The following is a 22,367-nucleotide window of genomic DNA, read 5'->3' on the forward strand; positions in this document are numbered from 1 at the left end:
ATGAAGGAAGGAACACATGCGTGCATGTGGCACTATGAACTGGTGGTACTTGTGGTTCAGCACTGTCTTCCAAAAAATATGTATTAGGAACTACAATGACAATCATTTCAATGTATAGTGTGCTTTTCAGTTTACAAAGTGCTTCATAACTCTATTAGGATGGCAGGGTAGGAAAAAGTAAAGAGACTTGGACTCACAAAATATTGGGTGTTTTATCTTTAAATCACTCAACCATTAAGAAAGAGAGTGATGAGCCAAACCCCAGGTCTTCTGAGGCCAAACACTGTAATTTTCACTATGTGATAATTTTTGCTATACGCAACTATTTCATGTGGCTCCCCTAGGGGTATGATTCACTCTGTACACCAAGCTGTGAGCAAAAACAAGTGGAGAAAAACTCCAGGTGGACATCCAGAATGTGATTAGCTTTTGGAGTTTCCTAGATAATGGGGGGAAATGAGAGGAAGAGGGGGATTCTCAGTATTTTTTAGTAACATCTATATAGCAAAATCACAATCACTATTTATAGCAGTGTCACCACTAAAACTAAGGAACTTGGAGGACCCACATGCACGCGTGCGCACGCACACACACACACACACACTGAGTAAAATGAGAATAAGAGTGTATAGACTGGGTATATCATTAAGTAGCACTTACAGATCTGAGGCCCCAAATTGTACAATCCTCCACCAATTGAAAAGAATGCAGCACTATATGGAAAAAGTTAAAGCAAATGGGAGAAGAAGCTGAAGGCCCACTTCAATCTAAGAAAGATTGCATGGGTGATGATGGGCAATCATTATCAGTGAAAATAGGAAAAGTCTCAAGAGAAAAGGGCCCTGAACTGCCATGGGGGAAATTTAGTTTATTCTTGACAAAAAAAAAAAATATGATTTTAAGATGCTAGATTGCATTGCCAAGAGAAGAGGATTTCTGTTCTTGACAAACTGTATAAAAGCAGCTTTCAGAATTCAGTTTATGTAAGGTTCAGCATAATAGGAACTGTGAATAGGTAGAGACTAAACAAAACTATGTTCAATTATTTTATTAATGGTATAGCCTAGTCGTATTTTTATTTTTTAAATATATACTTTTTTATATCAGAGAGGAAGGGAGAGGGAGAAAGAGATAGAAACATCAATAATGAGAGCAAATCATCTATTGGCTGCCTCCTGCATGCCCCACTTGGGGGATCAAGCCTACAACCCAGGAATATGCCCTGACTGGGAATCAAACCATGACCTTCTGGTTCATAGGTTTTTCAATGCTCAACCACTGAGCCATGCCAACCATGCACTGAGCCATGTTGGCCAGGCAAGCCCTGTGTATTTTTAAATGTCTAAGGTATATGAAGACATAGTCCTATGTATTTTTATTACACAATAATAAGTAAACAAAACTAATATTTAACTGAAATTAATTATAAAAAGAAAGAGTGCACAGCAATGATATAAAACTTGAAGAGGCACAATGTTTAATTGATTTTAGAAACAGGGAAATGGCTTAAAAAAAAGTAAAGGCCATGGTTAAAAATTGTATTATTTTAATGCTTATGTTTGGTTCATGAAGCAGCAGTATCTCTTTCATCCTATTTAAGTTGCTCGGTATGCTATCTGAGTTGATGTTACCCATTTGGGATTGTCTGCTATGAGAACACACAGACCATGCCTGTCAGTCATTTTTGTCCATAGAGCAACATGTGACAAAGTGGCTTTCCCACAAGCAGGACTCTCTCTATGTTGAGGGTGTGACTTTTAGTATCTCCAACTGGTGGAGAAGCAATCAGTGAAGGACAAAATAATAGCAATGTTGGAAAAGATAAGCACCTATGGTGATAATTATTATCCACAACAGCCTGAAAGCCACTCAATTCTCATATTTTGGTTAAGAAGCCAAGCTCTGAAGTCAGTCTGACTGGATTCAAGTTCTGGCTTCCCCACTTACTCACTATGCAGCCCAGGAAAATGCACTTGCTCTTCTTATCCTCACTTTCCTCATCTATAAAATGGGGGTGATAATTGTTACGAAGATTAAGCTATCTTTTTTCATGGAATTTGCTTAGCACAGTTTTTGGCACTTAGCATGACACTAAGTTAACTATAGATGTTAGATATTATGAAGTATCAATTACAATAGAATATTAAATAGTGCAATAGTTTGCTAGGTCTGTCATAAGAAAAACAAACAAAAACACACACAGGATGTGACTAAAACAACCAAGATTTCTTTCTTCACAGTTCTGGAAGCTAGAAGTCTAAGATCAAAGTATCAGCAGGGTTGTCTTCTTCTAAACCTCTCTCCTTAGCCTTCCCTTTGTGTCTTTAAATCGTCTATCTACCCCTAGTGTTTCTTTGTCCAAATTTCCTCTTATTAAAAGGATACAGTTAAATTGGATTATAGCATACCCTAACAACATCATTTTAACTTTACCATTTAAATGCCCTACCTTCACATTCAGTACATGCTGAGATATTGGGGGTTAGGGCTGCAACATATGAATTTTGGGGGACACAATTCAACCCATAACATGCCTTCTCTCAGTCTAAGCAAAAAGTTTCCACATAATAAGAAAATGTTAGTTCTGAGAAAAAGTCTCAATTCTCTTAAGATTTCTCACTTTTCAAACATAGAAGAACCTATGTTAAGGTGATTTAACTTTGAAAGAATAGACAGATGAATAAATACACACACCAAAAAAAATCTAGGATACAGTTGCCAATCACACTTTGCAAAAAAAACCTTTTTTTTTTCTACAAAACCATCCTGCCAAAAAAGCATCATCATTGGAGGAAAAAACCAAGATGGCTGAATAGGTAAGTACCTAAACTGCTGCCTCCCACAACAATTTCAAAACTACAGCTAAAAGACAGAATGGACGTCATCCAGAACCACAGGAAAGCTGGCTGAGTGGAAATTCTATAACTAGAAGGAAAGAGAAAAGCACATGGGGAATCAGAGGAGCTACAAAGGGCTGAGATACAGAGACATGGGCACAGAGAGGAAGGGCAGCTGAGTGTGTGGCTGGCCTTCTCTGGCAACTGCACTGAACTTCTGACTGCACAAAACCCCAGTTCCAACTGTACTGAACCCCAGTTCTGGGCAAAACCATGTGGACCCAGGCTCATACGGGGGGTGTCTGAACTGTCAGGTAGAGAGAAGGGTATATAGAGACTCAGAGACTCTGGGGATCCATAGTGGGCAGGGGTCAGAAGGCATGCGCATGCAAGTGCGTGCAGAGAAGACTGCTGAGGTTGCCACTGACTTTCCCTAGTGGGAGGGAGTCAGAAGCTCCTGACTACCCTGAACCCCAGTTCAGACTGCACTGAACCCCAGTTCTGGGCAAGCTCCTGGGGATCCATGCTCTTATTGGGGGGAATCTGGACTGTCAGACAGAAACTCAGGAGAGCTGTGAAAGGCAGAGGTCAGGAGGCATATGCACAAGTGCATGCTGAGAGGACTAACTGCTGAGTGTGCTTCAGGCTTTTTCTAGCTGAAGGGAACTAGAAGCTCCTGACTGCTCTGAACTCCAGTTCCAGGCAAGAATCTGGGAATCCAGATTCATTGGAGGAGAAACTGGACTGTCTGGCAGTGGGTGAAACTCAAAGGCAGCTTTCTCTCAGAGGTGCTTGCAGCGATTACCAGGGGCCTCATAGGGCAGGGCTGACAGGAAGCCAAGACTGTCTGCTCAACCCTGAGACTCTGCTCCTTCCAAGCTGAGCACAGAGGCTTTTGCAATTTTACAAGTCTGGTCCCATAAGGCTGTCTCCAGCATAGAAGTTCTTCCGGCGTAGACATAGCTGGTACTCACAGCCAATTGGTCTGGAGGTCAATTCCTCCCAGTTATACCAACAACAATCAAGACTTAACTACAAGATTGGGCACACAACCCACAAAGGGGAGCACCAAGAGTGTCCACCCCAGGTAACTAGGGAGGCCAATCCACTGGGACATATAGGACACCTAGCACACAAAGCTACCCTACAAACTCAGGGAAGAAGACAAAATGTGGAGACAAAGAAACATAACACAAATGAAAGAAATGGAGGAAAACAAATGACTGGATATAGAGTTCAAAACCACAGTTATAAAGTTTTTCAAGAATTTTCTAGAAAAGGCTCATAAATCTAGTGAGACCCTCGAGGATATGAAAAAGGGCCAACTAGAAATTAAGTATACACTGACTGAAATAAACAAAATATTACACAGAGACCCAACAGCACACTAGAGGAACGCAAGAATCCAGTCAAAGATTTGAAATACAAAGAAGCAAAAAACACTCAACCAGAAAAGCAAAAAGCAAAAAGAATACAAAAATTTGAAGGTAGTGTAAGAAGCCTCTGGGACAACTTCAAGCATACCAACATCAGAATTATGGGGGTTCCAGAAGAGTAGAGAAAACAAGATACTGAAAATCTATTTGAAGAAATAATGACTGAAAATTTCCCCCACCTGGTGAAAGAAATAGACTTATAAGTCCAGAAAGGGCACAGAACCCCAAACAAAAGAAATCCAAAGAGAACCACACCAAGACACATCATAATTAAAATGCAAAGAGGAAAAGACAAAGAATATTAAAAGAAAAAAGAGAAAAACAGTTAATTACCTACAAGAGAGCACCTCTATGATTGTCAGCTGATTTCTCAACAGAAACTATGCAGGCCAGAAGGGAGCGGCGAGAAATATTCAAAGTGATGAATAGCAAGAACCTACAACCAAGATTACTCTACCCAGTAAAGTTATCATTCAGAATTGAAGGTAAGATAAAGAGTTTCACAGATAAGAAAAAGCTAAAGGAGTTCATCACCACCAAACCAGTATTATATGAAATGCTGAAAAGTATTCTCTAAGAAAAGGAAGAAGAAGAAAAAAAGTAAAGATAAAAATTACGAACAACAAATACATATCTATAAACAAGTGAATCTAAAAATCAAGTGAATTAAAATGTAATGAACAGAATAAACTGGTGCATATAATAGAATCAGGGGCATAGAAAGGGAGTGGATTGATAATTATCAGGGGGAAAGTGGTATGGGAGTGCAGGAAGAGACCAGACAAAAATCGTACACCTGTGGATGAGGACAGTAGGGGGAAGGTAAGGGTAGAGTGTAGGGTGGGAACCAGGTGGAGGGGAGATATGAGGGGGAAAGGAGAAACAATTGTAATAATCTGAACAATAAAAATTTATTAAATTTTAAAAAAGCATCATCATCAATGAAAATAAATGATTTATCTAATACACGAATCTAGTCAGAGGACAAGAATCATACTGCACAGTAATTATTTTCTTCTTAGACCACCCAAGTGTATTGAAAAAAGAACCATGACAGGTTAGTAAAAATTTACAAACAGATCAGGACAATAACTGAATTTGCAAAACTTTTGGTATCTTTGATTGATGCTCTTGAAATTCACTTTTGTTTTCTTTACTGTTTTGATAGGTAATTGTGTTGCAACTATAACAGCACATGTAAGTAATGTAGTACTCCTGGTATCTGAATTATGGAGACGACAGAAAAACAAACAAAAAAAGCTTAAATGTTACTTAGTCACATGAACATTATTTAGAGATGCAAGCCCACAACACATTTCATACAAGCATATAAATTGGATACTGATTCATTATGAATATCTGTTGACAACTGGTGGGAAATACCTTGGCCAGTATATGCCACTCAAAAAAATTCCATGGGTCTTTCTGAACAATTGATGCACAAACCTACAGAAATACATGTAATATGTAGCTCAAATGAGAAAATACATGAAATGACTATAAAAACTCTAAAGCATTCTATAAATCTAAGGTGGAATTTCAAAGTTGATTGTACTCTGCCCTTATCCCATTCAATGGAGCTAACAGTCCTTTCCTAATCGATAAGCTGATAAAAGAAACTTGATTAACTAAAATGGGAAATGGAATCAAATATGTAAGAAAAAGCTCAAAATCTGATATAAAGTAAGGTAAGATAACTCTTTAATAGTCATCCTAATTTTATTTTCACTTTTTCCAATGCTGGCAAGACTACCTGGATCAAGAAAGCATTGCCTCATTAAAAAAAAATTCTCCCTGTGGCATGTATGCCACTTAAGCTTTTTAATGGCAATAGCAAATTTTTCAGAGCTTTTAAAGGATACATAGCATAGAGACTAATATTACTTAACAACAAAAGCAAACACACACACATAAAACCTTGTATATAATTATCTCATGCTATATGGCCAATTAAAATTTTTGCCATAGTTGAAATTTTTTTTAAATTGAAATAATGGTTATATTCATTTTAAATGTCTTGAATCAAGCATCAGATTCTAAATGTATTTGTTGAGCTAATGATGCACACAGAGAAATATCCTCAGTAGAAATTTCTAACATGATCACAATCAAAGTACATAGAAAATAAATTTGCAGTACAAGGTCCTACATAAAAATTCTATTTTTTTGTTTCCAATAACAGGATGTATTATAAAACATAACTACCCCATACCCATAAATATTAATGCAATCAATTTACAAATTATATGTCTAAACAGGAATTCAGCATTCAAGCTGTCTTTCAGACGTTTCCAAATGCCCAAGGTAAGATGATTTGCTAATATTTTATAATCTGCATTATGTTAGCATTCCTTAAACAATGAATTTAATCTGGCATGTTGAAATAATATAATTTATGACAATGCACTGGAAAGAAAGAGAATTGTAAGAAATTGTTCCAAGAATGAATAGAGAGTTAAATAATAAAACCTTTCAAAACACAGGCAGATGCTCCTATCCAAATCAAATACAATATGTGAGCTGGTTTGCAGTATTAAAACATAAGGAGATGGGGAGGTAGCTACTCCTTGCACATAATGAATGTGAAATTAGAAAAGACCAAAATTGGAAGTTTAATAGTGCTTGTGCTATTTTTAAAAATCACTTATAATATACCATCATTAGACAGTCTGAGGTCTTATTTTCATCTGATTAACAAATGAGGTTTTCTATTTTATATATACTAGTTAAAAACAATTGCCTTATTTTATTTTGATTGAATTTATATTTTTAACAAAATTGTTACTGCCATAAAACTAAATAGCAGCTATCCCACAATTTCTAAACCCGTAAGAAAAAAAAACAATCAAATTGGAGAGCAAGAAAGCTATGTTTTATCATGAAGCAGCACCTAACCTACTTCAACTTTCAATAATCAGTGTTTTGTCTCCCCCTTCTGGACAACATATATATATATATATATATATATATATATATATATATATATATAAAGATTTTAACCTTTTTCATAGATTATCCAAATAATTGATCTGACACAAATGTAATATAACATGAAGTAGTCATTATGACACTATTTGATCAATAAGCTAATAAAACTTCAATTTAATTGTGAAATAGTAGCTTAACCCACAAATACATACTGTCCTACTTGGTGGTATTTTATGAATATTATGATTACTAGTGGCTTATAATAAGGAACACATCAGTAATATTTTTACTTTATTACTTTGAGCTTGGCCATAAACTGATACTTTTACCAAGAAATTTCTTTCAATATGACCTTCACCAGCCTGGGGAAACAGATTAATTTGGCTCTGTATTGAAGAAAAGGTTCTGCAATATTCAATCAGTGCCCATGATTCCCACACCCAAATTAGGACCAAGAAACATACACCTGTATCTAACCTTCACCCATAATGCAGTTGTCCACTTAATTGAGATTATTTAGAAACACAGCAAAAGGTACAAATGTGATATCTCAATTATGTAAAATGTCTTATGTAGTAAGCAAACAAAATAATTAGCTATTTTCTATCAGGATTCATTGAGCCAATTGAAGTACACATGGCCTACATTGCCTAGTACAAATACTTAGATTTCATTTCGGTTTATAAACAGGTAAATGGCATTAGGATGATAAACAACATTATGTTCAGCAGCAATGTGTAGAGAGCATATTTAAAATAGTAAAAGTCAGAGTCTGAAACACAGAACCCTATCTAATAAAAGAGTAATATGCAAACTGACCGTACTGCTACACCCACAAGCCATGCCCACCAGCCAATCGGGAGTGAGTATGCAAATTAACCCAAACAAGATGACTAAGGCCACAGAGCGAGCAGAATTCTTGGGTTTCCATGGCAATGGAGGAACCCAAGCTTCATGCATACCCTGACAGCCCTGGACTCCACTCAAGGCTACAACGTTTCAATTATAGAAGATAAATAAATCCCAACAAAAATGGCTGTGATCACTGAATGAGCAGGAGGCTTGGGTTTCCCCAGCAATGGAGGAAGCCAAGCTTTCCTCCTGCCCTGGCCTCCTCTGGCCTCCACTCAAAGCTATAAAGTTTCAATTGTAGAAGGTAAATAAATCCCAGATACCAGGGCCTATGCTTGGGTTGCTGGGGGGTGTGGCCAGCCTGCAAACTACCACAGACTTTTTGCCCAGGCCACCCCACCCCCCAAGGGAACTCCCACCCTGTTCCGGAACACCTTTCAGGGCAAACCAGCTGACCTCCACCCATGCACCACGCCTCTATCCTATCTATTAAAATAGTAATATGCAAATTGACCATCACTTCAACACACAATATGGCTGCCCCCATGTGGACACAAGATGGCTGCCACAAGTTGGCCAGCAGGGGTGGGCAGTTGAGCGGGACCAGGTTTGCAAAGGAGGGCAATTGGGGGTGATCAAGCCTGCAGAAGAGGGCAGTTAGGGATGACCAGGCCAGCAGAGGAGGGAAGTTGGGGGCGACTGGGCCTACAGGGAAGGGCAGTTGGGGGGGACCCAGGCCTGCAGCAGAGAGCATTTCGGGGGGGGGGGGGCAGGCCTTTAGGGAGGGCAGTTAGAGGTGACTGGGCCTGCAGGGGAGGATAGTTAGGGGCTATAAGGCTGGCAGGAGAGCAGTTAGACATCAATCAGGCTGGCAGAGGAGTGGTTAGGAGGAGATCAGGCTGGCAGGCAGCAGTGGTTAGAGGCAATTAGGAAGGCAGGCAGTGGAGCACTTGGGAACCAGTAGTCCTGGATTATGAGAGGGATGTCTGACTTCCCGTTTAAGCCTAATCCTACCACAATCAGGCCTAAACTGGCAGTCAGACATCCCTCAATGGGTCCCAGATTGGAGAGGTTGCAGGCTGAGCTGAGGGATAACCCACCTTGCATGAATTTTGTGCACCGGGCCTCTAGTCTAACTATAAAATTATACTCTTAATGGCATAAGTGCTAATGAAATGTTCTTAAATGGTGATAATATGATTCTCTTTTTTTATTATTTTTTTTTATTTTACTAATTTCTTCCTGATTGAAATGTCTAACTGAACTCATCAACTTTTCTTCCAAACTTAAGTCTTTCTCCTGAGTTCTCTTTGAAAGCTCAAGTCACCATCATTCCAGTCACTCATGCTTGAAATTTCACTCATTGTTGAATCACACATCTCCTCTTCCCTTCTTAATCATTTGCCGAGGCCAAAATATCACAATCTCCCTCTCTCTCTCTCTCATCCATACTCTCCATTAAGTTCTTCCAAACCCCTCTCCAGTTCAGGGTCTTATTATTTAAGTTATTTAAACAACCCCCAGCTTGAGCTCCCTGCCCTACTCTCTAACATTTCCAATTTCCACTGTTCCATTAATCTTCCCCAAATACAGCTCAGATTTTGTCATTCCACTGCTCAGAACATTCTGGAATTCCTCACAATTCCTTAGCATATCCCTTCTAATGACCTGAATCCACCTTCCCAAGTTTACTACCCATTACTACAATTAACTTGTATTTTCAGTAACCTTCACTAACTTTCAGGTTGGTTATTGAATACCCATGTACTTCCCATGGTTCACCCCACTCCAGACACAGCCACCTCTTTCTATTCTTCAACTACTCAAGGTACACTCCTGCCTCAAATTTGTGGCGCTTAACGTTTTCTCTGCCTGTAAAGCTCTTCCTGAGATATTTGCATGGCTCTCTTCAATTTCATTCATATCTGTTTCAATGTCGTCTGCTAAGAGAGCCCACCTACCTTTATATATAAAACCCTAATACACAACTAGATCGAACAGCAGAACAACCAAACAACTGAAAAACCAAACAACCACTTGCTATGATGTGCACTGACCACCAGGGGGCATGCACAGAACATGGTAGGCATCAGCAGCAAGAGGCAGAGTGCAGAACATGGAGTGCATCAGCCACAGTAGGATGGTGGAACAGGTGAATGGGAGCGCCAGACCAAGCCAGTCGCTGACATCAGAGCGAGCCTCTGGTGCTTACTGAAAATTCTTTGCTCCTGCACACCACAGTTTCACCTGGCACTGGCACCCGCTGCTGGCACTGTACCAGCCCCGCTCGCTCGCACCAACAGCCGGTGCCAGAGCTGCTGTTGCTGTTCACACCTGCTGCTGAAGCCTGGTGCCAGTCCCAATCACTAGGCACCATCAGCGGGTGCAAGAGGACCGGCTTTGTCAACACATGGAAGGGGCAGCTGCAGGAATGGGGCTGATGGCAGATGGGACCCGACCGGGCCCCCATGGGTGGAAAAAGTCTGGTGGAGACACGGAGGATGGGCCAAGACCCACCTCTGTGCCCACTGTAGCCTCGGGGCCCACAGTTACTTTCAAAGTGCACAAATTCTTGTACTGGGACCCTAGTTTAAAATAATAACACAGCTCTTATCACAGCTTTCTCATCTTGTTTCCCCCCACATTGTAGCACTTACCACTACCTGCCATTATATTTGATATGTGTCTTACTGTCCATCTCCCCAGCTAGAATCTCCATGAGCAATTTCACTTTCAATTCTGTTACTCACATTTGTCAAAATGTAAATTATGGTCGAATCCTTCATTACCTTCATGCTAATGGAGCTTCCATATATTTTATCTGCCTGTATCTTCATGTAGGACAAGGGCTATACTATTGATCCTATACTTACTCAGAAACCTAAAATATTGGGATCATTATGTTATTTGCTTTTATGGTTCATCATTGAGCAGCTACAATAGTACCTTGCATATAATAAGTAACCAGCAACTCTTTGTTCAAGAAAAGAATGAAACTGTGGCCAGAGAAGTTAACAAGATCACAGGGAATGAATGAGTGCTGAAACAGGGATTCAAATTTAGGTTTTTCTGATACCAAAACAAACACTATCCCAAAAACATCCCGCAGCACTAGGCACTCAATTATTTATGTCATTAAATTACCTTATATTTAACATTGTAAAGTCTGGTCACTAATTCTATTTTCCAATTACCATGTGCAATCATGTCAATTTTTTATTTTTCCCCCCACAGAGGAATAGTGATTTTTCAACCTGTGGATAAATTTTTCTTAGCTTGCAGTGAAATTAAATCAACCATTTTCACTGTTTTCTAAATCTGTTTTATGCAATGTGTTACTAAATAATAAAAACAATATATTTTGGTTCAAAAAGTTGGACAACAGTTATTTAGAATTAGAAGCTATTTAAAAAGCCACTCAGTTCTTTCTATTCCAAATTCTCTTTTGCCACTTTAAGATATCTAGAAGAAGACATTGTATCATTTCCCTGCATAGGTAGTATCCATAACAAGTATTCAACTGTCTTGCTAAATGTTTAAAATAACTTTGTGAATATTGTCTTGAGACCACATATGAATTTTTTTCTCAAAGCTCAACAATAATCTGTGCCACATAACACATAGCTTCCGATAAATAGGTGAAGCATTCTCCCTTATCCATCCAGCTAAACCTCCCCACCATTTTGGGGCCAGAATAAGTACTATCAAATAGCACAGACCTTGAATAATTCACCAATAAAAGAGGCAGCTCATATACTTATCTAATATTACTGTGTCCTCTTCTGTTTTTATGTTTCCCATACAAAGTTGGTTTTTTTTTAAGAATCAAATACATTTAACAAAAAATATAATTTAGACCTCCTATTTGCAAGCTTCTTTATGTGCTAAATATATTAAATATAAACAGTAAACTCTAAAACCATCTTGAATTTAGTACTATTATCCTCACTTTATGGATGGGAGACTGAGATTCAGAGAGGTTAAGTAAATTATCTAGGGTCACACAGCTAGTATGTGATAGAATGAGAATCTGAACCCAGGTCTATTTGCCTATAGACCCATGATTGCTACTAAAATTTGCATCCCTTCAGAGTCTATAAAAAGACAGACCCATAGAAGGACAGTATTATTCAAGGCATATATTACTATAAAGCAGTGATTTCAACTGGTGTGCCTTGAGAATTTTTAAAATGTGCAATACCTGACTATTTAGTCAAGGGCACTGACCTCTTTTCCCTTAGATTGTCAAATTTAAAAATGACAATAGCCATCTGATATAAATTTAATCAAAACTACACCTATTTTTTGGTGTGCAACAGAATTTTAGTAATTAGTTTATATGTGCCATAAGACATAAAATGTTGAAAATCACTGCTATAAAGTAAAATAGGAGTATTATAAGAGAAGCCCTTAAGAAACATAAAATGTAATAGAAAGTATAAGATGAGGTAGAAAGTGATTCCATAAGAGATAGAAAAGAAAGTGCTACAAAAATTCAGGGAAATTATTAGGTAGAAATCGGGTGGCAGGGGGATAAAGATAGGAATCAGGCTAGGCTTCATAGAAGAGCCATAGAGGATGGGCAAAATGTAGACAAAGGGAAACATTCCATCACACACACACACACACACACACACACACACACACACTCACACAAACACACACACCCCAAAACAAAAACAAAAAATCAGATGAGCAATGTCAGAAGCAAGATTGCATGAGGCTGAGAGGTTGGTTATGCTCATGTAACAGGCAGTTTTGCAGTCTGATTTTTCAAGTAAAATTAATAAAAGGGAAGAGTGAAAAGCACAAGTGGCAGTAGTTCAAGATCAGAAGGCCTCAAATGCCTCCATTTCTGCTCCTGATCAACACTGAAGAGACAAAAGAAAGACAGGGTCAGGCAGGCCTGTTCATTACATATCCCACCTTTCCAATTTCATTCTGTCTTCTCTATCACTCACTTTTTTTAACAAAGTATGTAATTTCTAGGTAACCATGATTCTTAAAGTGGTTACTCTACAAATTCTTCTCTCTGCAACAGTTCTATGAAATTCTTAGCTGCCCATTTTATCAATGAACAGATATTCTCCTCTTGTGAAAATTAATGAGACCGTGAAAAATAAGGCCTTTTGTACCTGACTTTCACCAGAGTGGCTGTAAATACTGTTTATCCACTCCTCTCTCCAGTCTTAAGACAACAACAACAAAAATCTCCCTTTAGGCATGCCTCCCACCTAAACTTCTAGAATTAATCCCTCATCACTTCCTCTAGAAGCTGATTCCTGTTTCCTTTATCGCAGGGTTTGCAAACTCCAGTGTGAGAAGCAGGTCATAGACAATGGATATGAAATAGTTTATATTGCAGATCAATCATAACACCTATCTCATACTGTCTTTCAAAACGTTCTCAGACAAAATGAAACTTTTCCATGAACCACAGACAGCCTAATGGCCTGCCACTTTGCAACTTTTGTTACATTGCATCTTCAGACCCTGCCTTTATTGTGTTTACCTATCTGTCTTCCCCATTAGACGTAGCATTTTGAGAGCAGGAGCAATGTTCATTGGGGTAGACATATAAATGATTTATTAAAATAAAATATGTTCAATATTATAATACATTTATATACACAGTGCTATGGGAAGGAAATAGTTGTCTAGGACAACGTCTTTGAAGATTGACATGAAGCTTAATTTGAATAGATATTTAGGAGCTTGCTGAGCAAGTTAGAAAAGAAAAGGGCATTCCAGCTCAAAGAAATAGAATATGCTTGATTTAAAAATATTAAAGAATAGGATGTTAAGGAATTTGTAAATGCTGCTGTATTAGCAGATGGCAGGCACATGTAAGAATGGAGCTGGAGATGAAATTAGAAAGGATGCAGTGTTAAGGCCACAAAGGCCAACAGGGAACCATCTAAAAGTTTGAAAAGGAAAACAGGATCTCTAGTCACAGTGTACCGTGTTTCCCCGAAAATAAGACCTCTTCCGAAAATAAGACCTAGCACATGGAAAGATAAGACATCCCCTGAAAATAAGACCTAGCGCAACTTTGGGAGAAAAAATTAATATAAGACACTGTCTTATTTTTGGGAAAACAGGGTAGAACATGCAAGAGCCCAATGAGACAAAGACTGGGAGACTACCCATTAGGCTAGGACAATACTGGTGTGGGAAATGATGACTCTGAACTAAGGTGTCTGTGGTGTAGGTTATTAGGGAAGAGAGTTAAGAGTTACTTAGAGAAAATAGTCATAGAACTTGGTCATTGGATGTGGTTTCTGGCATAAGCCATTGGATTGTTTATGGTGCCAAGATCAGAAATGTAGGCTGGCTCCTGCTCACATTTAAATAAGTTTAAGATTCCTTTATCACACAAAACCCACCCATCTATATCTACCCTTCAGTTCAATGCAGGTCCTCACTGACTCACACACAAGTCTCCTGGGTAGCCCCCCAAACAAATTTCTCTCCATCATAATCCAGTATTTCTCAAAGTGTGCTCCTCAGTCTACCTTAACAAAACCTCCTGTGGTGCTTGGTATGAAATGCAGAGTTCTTGTATCCCAAAAAGGATAAAAACTGCATTTTGATACATTTTCAAGTTTGAGAACCATTAGCCTAATCCAGCCTACCTACTATCAAAATTATTTTTCTTAAACCCTGGCTAACTTAGCTCAAACTAATTTCTAATATTCTGCCTGGACTTTGAGATCCTCTTTCAAATTGATTTTTCATTATTTGCAATATACATTCTTTGTTCTCACAAACTCAGTCTCATATCTGGCTTTCACCTTCCCTGCCCCCACCTCCAACATGATTTGGTTCTTCCTCTAAACTTTTGCATTGAATATCACTACCCTAATCAGGAAGCTTCCATAGTCTTCTCTCCCTAGTCCAATCTCAGCCATCAGTTAAGTGCAGAAATTTTCATGGAGTTTTCTCTAATTACTCTAACTCTACTTCTCTCTCCTATATATATGAATACCCATTACAGTAAGTCTTCATTTAACATTATCCCTAGGTTCTTGGAAACTGTAATTTTAAGTGAGATGACATATAAGGAAACCAATTTTACCGCAGACTAACTGATATAAACAAGAGTTAAGTTCCTACAGTATCTCATCAATGTCATAATGAAACAATGCTGAACAAAACAATGTTATTTGAGGACATGCTGTACATATACAATCAGCATGCACAATGGAAGGTTTAATTATTTCAACATATATTATTGAAACTAAAAGGTCTTATCTCATTCTTATTTTCTAATCAGCAATGCACCTAGCACAGTTCTTGGCACATAACAAGCACTAATGAAATATGTGCTGATTTCTTCAGTTGTACTGAAAGAGTGATGGCTTTTTCCCCCTAGATGTCACTTTGAACTACAAAAGAGAAAAGAAGAAAGCAAAATTTTAAAGCAAAACAAATGTTAAACACATTCACTATTCTGGATACCATCGTACACAGTGATGTTAAAGATGTTTCCTCCCACAGACTGCTTAGTCATGAAGGCAAAGTGATTACAGATGGCTCTCAATTACAATACAGGCCTTTTTGGTATATTATGCAATAGTGTATCATGTAATTATACCATTGAAATACAGTGCTTTGAATATAACACTTTTAAAAGATAGCAACAAAGTCTTAAAAGATAATATGCCATGTTCAGTGTGGCTCAGTTGGTTGGGCATCATCCAGTGCACCAAAAGTCTGCTGGTTCCATTCCAGGTCAGGGCACTTGCCTGATTTGCAGCTAGATCCCCTGCAGTAAGGGACGAGCAGGAGGCAACTGATGGATGTTACGGTCTCACATTAACCTTCTCTCTCTCTCTCTCACCCCTTTCTCTCTCTCTAAAATACCAATAAACTCTTTAAAAAAAAAAAAGACAAGATAAGCCAATCACTTCAGTTTATCTATTTAACACCTGAGCCACAGTGAAATTATATGACTTGCCCAAAGTCACAGAGCCCATTAATAGTATCCAACAAATAAAGGCACTCAGATCTCCTGACTGAACACCAAGGATTTTTTTCATAACACTATGTGCTCAGTGATACTAAATCAAAACAACACATTAAAAAAAAAATTCCTGTTAGCATAAACCAACATTTTAAGAGTCCTTCCCCTGCCACCATGAGAAAATGAGATACAACATGCAATTTTATCAGAATCATAAAGACTGACACAAGCACAGTTCTAAAAATAATAAAACTTTCTAAGACAAAATGTATAAGAACATTTTCCAAGACCACAGTAAAAATACTTATCATAGCTAAATTGTAATCACCTGATCATAATGTTCATCTGGCTGCTTTGGTAAAATATACACCAAAAGAAAAACGGAGCATATAAAACACAATAAGCAAAAGTCACTCCATTCCAAAAAGCACAAATTCACATCTAAGGATAAAACACATCTTTTGTACTCACCGTAACTTTACTTCCAACTATCTGCATGCAGTGATCGGTGGAGAGTGGTTATGGTGTAAAACAAAAAACAAAAACAAACAGCAACCATATTAGTAATTAGAAGCTTTTTACAAAAGTTAAGTGTTTAGTAAATTAGTAAATAGCTAACCCTATGTATGTTTTAATACTTTAGTTCTACAAACTCAATATATATAATCAGTATTCATTTCTAACACATTTCAAAAATGTGTTAAGTCTGTGGAAGGTTTCCCCCCCCCAAAAAAATATTACAATTTGAGGTGTATGTTTTTTTAAATGTATGTGATGGAATTCTCATAGAGTGCAATCAAACACCAAGTAATGCAAGATTAAGTGTAATTAGGCATCAGATATTTTACCAGCCCACAGCCCCTCCAAAACTTATCAACAGAAAATTACTTCTTCCCAAACATTGCTTGTTTTTTTCTTTTCCCTGTTATAACAAGTATAACCTTAAGGTTGAAATAAGGTATTTTAGAATATAAACATTGCATGCAACATCATGTACTAAGTTAAGAAATGAAAGTTAGGTTGAAAACTGGAATATTTTATATTATTATAAATTTAGTTTATAATATTTTGTATTATACTTGAAAATTATAAAGAAGAGAGATCACTTATGATTTTCATTTTCTAGGTCACTTTAGCATTTCTAAGATCAGATTTTTCCATATCATATGAAGACAAAGAAGCATTTTATATCTAAACATGCAGATATTCATAAGGAAGGAACAGTTCAAAATTGTAACTTTGAATGAGCTTTTTCTAATGGATAAGAGATAAGAGAATTTCTGAGAGGCAGAATTGTGTTTTAAAAAGAAGTAAAATCAAAGTCTTAAACATAATTTAATGCCAAAATCCAAACATAAATCAAATCATTGTTATCAGATTTCTACACATGAATATCAAGCAATGTCCAAAAAAATGCTAATCTGCAATATAAAACCATTAATTTGATAGAAGTTATCAATATGTGTTCTATTTTCCAGCCAGTACTTTAAAAAGATCAAATATAATTGAAATTCCAGTAAGAATCCTAAATTGAATAGGATACCACAAGATACAAAATGATAATGACAGTTTTCAAATAAATGATTTTAGAGGAATCCATGAATCTCCAGAGAGAGAAGCAGCTTTCTTAAATATTCACTCAACAGACTATTTACAGGCAGTGATTATTGAGTTGAATAAAAGCCTCTTTGGTGCCATTAACAGTGTTCTGAATTGAAAGATATGCTATTTACCTAAATTATTTCCTCCCACCAAAAAGATAGTAGTCTTACGTATTTGTCCCTTGTTTATTTAGCACAGACAGAAAAAAGAATGCCAGCTTGTCCTAACAATTAAGGTAGGTCTACATCCAGTGAAATGACCAGAGTATGGCCCATTTAATGATTCATTCAGATTGAAAAATGACTACATTTAGCTGAAGCACATACATCGACCAGATACGATTGGCAGAGGAAAGCTAAGAAAAACTGGTTTGGTAATGTTTGGGTTCAGGTGTTTCACCAAATCCAGAGCATGCCTGGAAAAAAAAGACCTGAGAAAGAAAATATCTATAATGGTAAAATCAAAGCCATAAAACATGTACACACACACACACACACACACACACACACACACACACTTTAACTGCTTATTATACAGGTCAATCTAAAAAATCTATAGATATATTTGCTATCACTATTTGAAATTATTTCCTATTGAGTCTACGGCCATACCACCCTGAACGCGCCCGATCTCGTCTGAAATTATTTCCTATTGAGACCTTTTTTTTTTTTTTTTTTCAATCAATGATACCTGTCAAGGGCTCATGTGTCTTTAAAAATATAATTTTACATATTTTTAAATATCAATTTTAAAGATTGTGAGTTAAGTTAGAAATGAACTTGCTTCTAATGTTCTAATAAGGACATTGGCATGTGGCAAGCTACGGTTAGGATTTCAGTAACTAATTTTTCCTCACAATTGCTGAAATAGGCTGTTCTGATAATAACATGCAAGATGCCCTCTAAACCACTGATGTATTCTGCCCTGTTTCAGGATTATGAATTGGTATGACAACATTTGCAATGTTCCTAAAGCCTGGTTTTCCATTTCTGAAAACATATGTTGGTGTTTAAAATAGAGACTCTTCCAGTTTATTTGTGGCCAAATGACCTACGTGTACCAACTATCTGAGGTCAGGTTCAGCATCGCGCAAGCTACAATGAGCAAGCCAGCCAGGTTGGTGCAGAGGAAATGTTCCTCTCTGCTCCCTAATTTAAAGTTCATTCATCTCCAACAGTTACTCACGCTACTTTTGCCTTTAATATTCACACAACATAACATTCTCTATTGTGGGACTTGAAGAGGGAAAAACTAAGCAAAAGTTATTATTATTATTTTTTAATTTCCTTTATATTCTCTGATTCCATGCTAATTTTAGCAAAGTTAAACAATAGTCTCTTGTTTGCTTTAGAAACAGGTTTTGAGTACATATCTATGTATAGTTTCATTTTGCTTTACTGTCCTTACAGGCACCCAGACGGATGATGGACATTTTCTATTGAGCTCACATGTTGTTTCTTTTCAATGCCATAGAAAATAACTAATGCAGGTGTGAGAGGGGGAAATATACAATGTCTCAATTTAACTGTAATTCGCACTTTTTTTACATGTGACTATAAAATATTTTTTCCACCAAGGTATCTAGCCCTTAACTTACTTTTAGTTCAAGATGAAAGTTTTGACTACATATAAATAATTTCCATAAAGAAGTGGTTAGAATCCTGTTTACTTTACATGAGAAAACATTTTTAAGCAGTGTATCGATATAATGAAAATGCAAGCATAATAATGTATAAGATGTGCAAGCAGGATGGAACCTTGGTTATACATGGGAAAACAGCCATAGGTTACAACTTATGCAAATTTTATTGTCATAATCATGAAGAGGTCAAAAGGTGAGAGAATCGTTTGTCACTGAATGGCATTCCTCTCACCTTCATAAAGAAATTACATAAGCAGTTTTCTTTGTTTTAACAGTACTAATTAATGGCTCCCCAAGGTGAGGGAGCTTTAAAACATGCTTATCAACAGGCTTTTTTTCACCATGATATTTGCTCCTTAAAAAATATTAGCAAATAAAAACGTATAATCTTGGAACTCTAATGAAAGTGCTGGACACGTGTCAGATGCTCATATGTATGTTGAATGAAACAAAGGTCATACAATAAAGAGTTACAGTACTGACTTTGAGGTGAACGCCTGGCTTAAATTTAGGATTTTCAATGTCTTTTAAGAAATACTGAATTTCCATTTTTTGAATAAAGCAATTCAAGAGAGCTCATTGCACCTTTCCCCAAATTTTAGCATTTAAATCTGAAAAATAAGTGTATGACTTAAATTGTCCATTTCTTTGGTCATTTGAAAAGGAAACAATATGAGAAAGAATGACAAGTTCTACATAGTGACAGAGTGAAAATCAAAAGGTGAAGGAGAGCTTCATATAATGTTCATTACATTCAGCCCCACTGACACAACCAAAACAAAAATAAATGAACCAGAAGCACTAACAAAATCATCTCATTAAAAATATGGCATGATTATTCATATATTATTATCTGTACTTTGCACTCAGATTTGGTTATATAGATTCTCTCCTGTATTTGCCTTTAAGTATTTGAAAAATAACACTGAATGCACAGCCTGCATTTTCCTAAAGCATTTTACTGTGAACAATAACTTGAGTGCAAAATGAGAAGAGATTCATCAGAATTTCAAAGTAAAACCCTATGCATCACCTAATTCTATTGAAAAGGACGCTCATGGCAAATTTCACTTATCAGTTGAAACATATTTCTGCCCTTGGATACCAGAAGCAAATTAAAAAAAACATGCTGTTGTTCTGCTTTGGCAGAGTTGCAATGCGTTATGTTTAAATAGTTCGGCATTTGGATTTAGCTTGCTTAAAGTATAATATGGAATCAATATGATCGTAGAATTCAGGGCGAAATGCATCAGATTTGCCACTGCAATTACTGTACTGAAATAGCATTAATAGGAGAGCCAAATAATTTTAGAATATACTTTTCCAATGAAGAACTCTTTTCTTCTCCAGTCAGCTTTTTAAATTTAAAATATGCATGGAAATGCATATATGTATGTGTGTGTACACATGCACACATATCATATACATACCACACATAAAATCACTGTGTGTTTGTGTGTGTACATACACACATATAAGTAATATATACATACATAGTGATTTTATGATCTCAAAATAGAAAAAGGGTTTTTTAATTCATTATTTATTTATTTATTTATTTTTAATATATTTTATTGATTTTTTTTGTCCCCCTCCCTCCCTCCCATACATACTTTCCCTCCCCAGAGTTTTATGTCCATTGGTTGTACTTATATGCATGTATACAAGTCCTTCGGTTGATCTATTATCTCCCCCGATCTCCCTCCCCTCCCCACTATAATTTGACAGTCTGCTTGTTGCTTAACTGTCTCTATATCTATCTTTTGGTTCATCAGTTTATAATGTTCTTTATTATCCATAAATGAGTGAGGTCATGTGGTTCTTTATAGGTATATAAACAATGCATTTCCCCATTTCAAAAATACTTGTTTTTAACAAAAAATAAAAAATAAAAACAAACCTATACTAACCCCACTTCAAATATTTTTAGACTCACATAGATCTGATTAAAGCTCCTATTAAGCAACCTTCTTTATGTCAAATTAAGCTGTACAATAACAATTACAAGGTAGTTTACATAGTATTATGTAAAATAATGAAAAAACAAAACTGCATATTGAAAATAATATTAAAATATTCATGCAAGCAGACCCAGGCATGTAGCTTTGGATAAACTTAGTCAAAGCTTATGACTAGGCCATATTTGTGTCTTCACCCTCAAAATCTAAAATTTTCATGTAACAAACTGTATATTAAATAGAATATCTGCAAATTGTTGTCAGTTTTTAGTAAGCACACAAATCCTCCACCCTAGGACTCACTGGATTAACTCAGAGCCTTCTGTATTTAGTTTGTCCTGTTTATAATGGAATTCTCTCTAATTTTGAACACTTTTGAAATATATACTAAATGTGTAAAAATACTTGTATAATTTTTTTCCCAAATAGGCTATGAGTACAGTGAGGCAAGAACTTGAAGATCTGCAGTTTATTTTTAAGCAGATAATGCTAAGCTCATTATGTTAGTGCCAGGAAAGACTACTTACAGATTTGGATGTAGCAAAAATATACTGGACAACCATCTCGTGCTTGGTGGTAAAATCTTTGTTTCGTAAAGGAGCTTTTCGTTCTTCATTGAGGTTCATGTCCTCCTGTTAGAAAGAACATTTTGGGGAACATTAGCAAATTTCTGCTTAAGAGTTTCAAAAGTGATGAATAAATATTAATATTTATTATTTTTTGTGGATCCTTTGCTATTATTTTCCACTCTAGATACTGTAATCTTATATAAAATCTACCATATATTCATGTCTCATATCTCTACCTAGTCAAATAATAAGCAGAAAAGAAAAATTTTAACTATCCCACAGAATAAATTGGCAGTTTGTAGCATAAATATACATCAAACAGCCTTAGCAAAGCTATTTATTTGCCCTAATAGCAAAAATAAATATAATAACTAACAAACACATACTTTATTATTTGGTATATGCTCCCCTAGGATCACTATTATTTAGAGGAGCAAATATGGTTTATAAATTATGAAATATATATATATATATATATATATATATATATATATATATATATATATATAACTGAAGAAAATTTCATAAGAAGTTAGTGGATTTGAAAAAGCAAATCTCACACATCTAGAGGAAATAA

General features: G+C 36.5%; 1 protein-coding gene across 6 annotated transcripts in view; it reads right to left on the bottom strand.

The window, feature by feature from the left end:
- The window catches only part of DIAPH2 (diaphanous related formin 2), a 960,594-nt gene that overhangs the window by 856,698 nt on the left and 81,529 nt on the right, over positions 1–22,367 (bottom strand). For 5 of the 6 annotated variants that reach the window (XM_036440044.2, XM_036440042.2, XM_036440045.2 and 2 more), the window contains 2 exons: positions 21,749–21,853; positions 16,491–16,511 (listed from right to left, as the gene is read on the bottom strand). In XM_036440044.2, the coding sequence (XP_036295937.1) occupies positions 16,491–16,511; positions 21,749–21,853 (126 nt within the window). The remainder of the gene's footprint in view (positions 1–16,490; positions 16,512–21,748; positions 21,854–22,367) is intronic. The other variant, XM_036440043.2, reaches the window with a different exon arrangement.

Source organism: Pipistrellus kuhlii, unplaced genomic scaffold (assembly GCF_014108245.1).
Source record: "Pipistrellus kuhlii isolate mPipKuh1 unplaced genomic scaffold, mPipKuh1.p scaffold_m20_p_16, whole genome shotgun sequence".
In the NCBI taxonomy this organism is placed as follows: Eukaryota; Metazoa; Chordata; class Mammalia; order Chiroptera; family Vespertilionidae; genus Pipistrellus; species Pipistrellus kuhlii.